Source organism: Saccostrea cucullata, unplaced genomic scaffold (genome assembly GCF_032062105.1).
Source record: "Saccostrea cucullata isolate Sc308-1 unplaced genomic scaffold, CSIRO_AGI_Scuc_v1 ctg1970, whole genome shotgun sequence".
Taxonomy (NCBI): domain Eukaryota; kingdom Metazoa; phylum Mollusca; class Bivalvia; order Ostreida; family Ostreidae; genus Saccostrea; species Saccostrea cuccullata.
In genome coordinates this window covers 68,274-71,986 of record NW_026940415.1, presented here as the reverse complement: position 1 = coordinate 71,986, position 3,713 = coordinate 68,274, and the positions used below count along the sequence as shown (strand labels likewise).

The window sequence follows — 3,713 nt, the reverse complement described above, 5'->3', positions numbered from 1 at the left end:
GATGAAATTGAAGATAATAGACATTTAATTTTTGATTGTGAACATGTTCATATACTGTGGAAAAATATGAGTTCTGTGTTAAATTTTGGTGTTCAGTGGAAGCATGTCGTCCTAGGTTTTTATTCTGAACGGAATTCCAAAATACAATTTTTAAATACCTTTGTGTCTTTCATAGCATATAAGATATATAAATTTAAAATGTTTTGTAGAGTCACGAACAAAACTGAAACAAAAGATATGTTACTTTCTTATGTCAAAACAAATATTAAAAACAATATGAACATTTTTCTGAATTTAACAAAAACTCACATGTAAAAAATAAGATGGTGTCATTTGTAGAAATGCTATAATTAAGATATGTTGTGTCATGTATCAGTAATCCGGAATTATACAATGTGTCAGATTCGGGTTTTATGTTTTACATTAGTTAATTGAATAAAGATGGAAAGCTCCGTGTGGTTATCTATGTGCTGATGCGACTCTAACGACTTATATGACATGGTGTCAGAAGTTAAGGAACTTAACAAAGAAAGTAAAAGAGCTTGAAAGAGTAAGTTCACAAATAAAACAAAATAAGCAACATGACTGATGTATGCAGTGCAGTAGCTGGCTCAACGCCAAGTCTAAACTGGAACGCGGGAGACCTGCCGAAAGCATGGCAGACATTCAAAACACACGTTGAATTCATGTTCAATGGTCCGCTCAAGAAAAAGAATGAAGAAGAAAAATGCAGTTTCTTGATGATATGGGTTGGTGATAAAGGTAGAGAAATATATGGTACTTGGAATCTAGACAATGATGAAAAAAAATCACTTGAAACTTTATACGGGAAATTCAAGGCATATGTAAAACCAAAGTCAAACCATGTATTTGCTAGGTATAAATTTCAGTGAAAGTGACTCATGTGAACAATTTATCACAGCTTTAAAAGTTGGTGTAAAGGACTGCGGATACCAGAATGCAGACGAGATGGTGAGAGATAGGCTAGTATTCGGAGTAAGGTCGGACAAAATCCGTGAAAAACTGATAAATGAGGGCTCAAATCTCACGTTAGAGAAGGCAATAGACATTGCACGTACTTACGAGTTATCACAAGCCCAACTTAAAACAATGCATGAGCAGGATCCGAAGATTGACATAATAAACAGACAGAAAATAAATCACTATGCCAGTCAAGCCAAAACAAAACCCACACAAGGACCACGGAAACACTATAAGCATCAGAAATCGTTCACAAGTTGCACAAGATGTGGTAAATCTGAGCACGAAAGAGGAGAAACTTGTCCAGCTATTGGTAGACTCTGCAAAAAATGTAACAAGCGTGACCACTATGAGTGTGTGTGTAGATCGAGAGTATCGTATACATCAAAGCACAAATTCAAGAATAAAAGCAACAAATCTGTACACACCCTTCAGGAGGAGTCAGATGATTCAGATGACACTTTATTTCTGGGAATGCTTACCAAAGATGTTAACAGTACGAACGCAGACTGGTCAACAAAACTACAACTTTGTGGGACAATGGTTGAATTTCAATTAGACACAGGAGCAAAATGTAATGTGTTGAACAGAAAAACTTTCAAACAGTTAAAACTTAGTGAAGAACTCAAGAAACCAGCATTTCGTTTGAAGTCGTACTCAGGACATGTGATAGAACCAAGTGGTGCTGCGCAACTTGAGCTGACTCACAAAGGATGCAAATACACGACTGATTTCTACATCATTGACTTGGACGCACCCAACGTCATTGGAGCCCAAACGTGTAAATCGTTGAATCTTGTCCATCGCGTGAATGTCATAGATGAGGACACCCCAGTTTTAAAGACTTTATCTGATATTTTCCCATGAAGTGATTATGCAGATTTATTTCGAGGACTGGGTTGCCTACCAGAAACTCATTCAATCAAAATTGATTCAAGTGTACAACCTGTTGTTCACCCGCCAAGAAAAATTCCCATTTCGTTATTGGATAAAGTGCGCGCTGAGCTTAAGTCTATGGAGGACTCTGGTGTGATTATTTAGCAAACAGAACCGACCCCATGGGTCAACAGCATGGTAGTGGTGAACAATGACAGAAGATTCGCATTTGTATTGACCCAAAGGATCTGAATAGGGCCATATTAAGAGAACATTTTCCATTAAAAACAATAGAAGAAGTCATAGCCAACATGCCAAACGCCAAAGTTTTCAGTAAGCTTGATGCTGTGTCTGGCTTTTGGCAGATCAGGCTGGGTGAAGAAAAATCGAAACTTACAACTTTCAACACTCCATTTGGGCGTTTTCGTTTTACAAGATTACCATTTGGTATAAAATCAGCACGCAGCTAGGTTAAGGCCGCCCATAGGAAATAAGCCTTTAAATATCCCCCAAAATCAGTATATTGCTGATATTTTTTTTATAAGCATGAGTTTTAATTTTATGGAAACTTATACTTATGCATATGTATGTATGGGGTCTCAACCGAGTTCGGCCAACGCGACTTCACGTACATCAGCTGTTTGTCACGTGACATGTTTAAAATTAGAAAAAAAAAGTGTACGGATATAAAGATCGTAAAAGTTCAACGATATACGAATAATTTTTCAGCATGAAATTGATCGTGTTTTCTTTAAGACAAATTTCTCAACCTGAAAAGTGCTGGGAGCAACTTCTCCATGCCCAAGAAATATATAAAATTTAGCCAGCTTTTGATAAACTATGTGCATGTACACTATACTCATTGAAGAAATGTAAAACTACGGAAAAACTCAACAGCGCACAACTTGCTCCCAGCACTTTTCAAAATAGTAGGGACAATAGCTACATGTGTATAAAATATTTTAATTTATAATCAAGCGTATATCGTTGAACTTTTGAGAATTTGGAGGGGATGTACATGTGATTGTAGTACGTTTCTGTATAAAAGTGCATGACTGCGGCTTTATAAGAGACCTAATAATTATCAATTAAATAAGACTGTGAACTATTGATAAATGCATTCAAAAATATTAATAAATTATAGTCAGATCATGCTTACTTAGATTTAATTTTCATATTTTCAGTTCAGCTAATAGCTTTATCTGCGTCTCAAGTTCAGAGAAACTGCGTGTCATACCAGCCTATGACGTCATATCTGTTAGTACAGCGAGATCAAGTTGGCTTTGATTTTACATTCTAATAGTGTTGTAATGACAAGATAAGTTACACATTGATTAATACTTACAATTATCATGAGAAATCAAAGTATGTAAGAGTATATGAAAAAGAAAATTATTATTTATTCGCCGAGATTCATTTGTACAATTTCACCGTGACGTCATAATCGAATTCCCGAGGCTCTGCATACACTGATTTACCTTGGGTAGCCCTTAACCTAGTTGCGCATCTGAAGTGTTTCAGAAAATAACCTCACAGATGGTAGAAGACATACCAGGTGCAGAGGCGATAATCGACGATATTTTGATATGGGGTTCAACAGAACAGGAACATGATGAACGTCTCAAGAAGGTATTGGAAAAGGCCAGAGAGTTCAATCTCAAACTAAGCTTGGACAAGTGTAAGATACGTTGCAAAAGTATGAAATATGTTGGACATATGTTAACAGATGAAGGCGTGAAACCGAATCCAGAGAAAATCCGTGCCGTCATAGCTATGGAAAAGCCAAGCAACAAAAGTGAATTACTTACTTTCCTGGGATTTGTACAGTATCTAGGAAAATTTATGCCTCGGATGTC

At 36.4% G+C, this 3,713-nt stretch overlaps 1 protein-coding gene across 1 annotated transcript; it reads left to right on the top strand.

The window, feature by feature from the left end:
• Window positions 1–581: 581 nt before the first annotated feature.
• Window positions 582–1,848, top strand: LOC134255374 (uncharacterized). The gene is made up of 2 exons (XM_062737890.1): window positions 582–762; window positions 923–1,848. The coding sequence occupies exons 1-2, from the start codon at window positions 582–584 to the stop codon at window positions 1,846–1,848; spliced, it is 1,107 nt and encodes a 368-aa protein (XP_062593874.1).
• The last annotated feature ends 1,865 nt before the right edge of the window (window positions 1,849–3,713 follow it).

Excerpts from the sequence above, each read along its gene's own strand:
- LOC134255374 (XM_062737890.1), top strand. The coding sequence starts at position 582 with ATGACTGATGTATGCAGTGCAGTAGCTGGCTCAACGCCAAGTCTAAAC. Across the intron at positions 763-922 it reads GATATGGGTTGGTGATAAAG|CTTTAAAAGTTGGTGTAAAG; the intron begins GTAGAGAAATAT and ends AATTTATCACAG.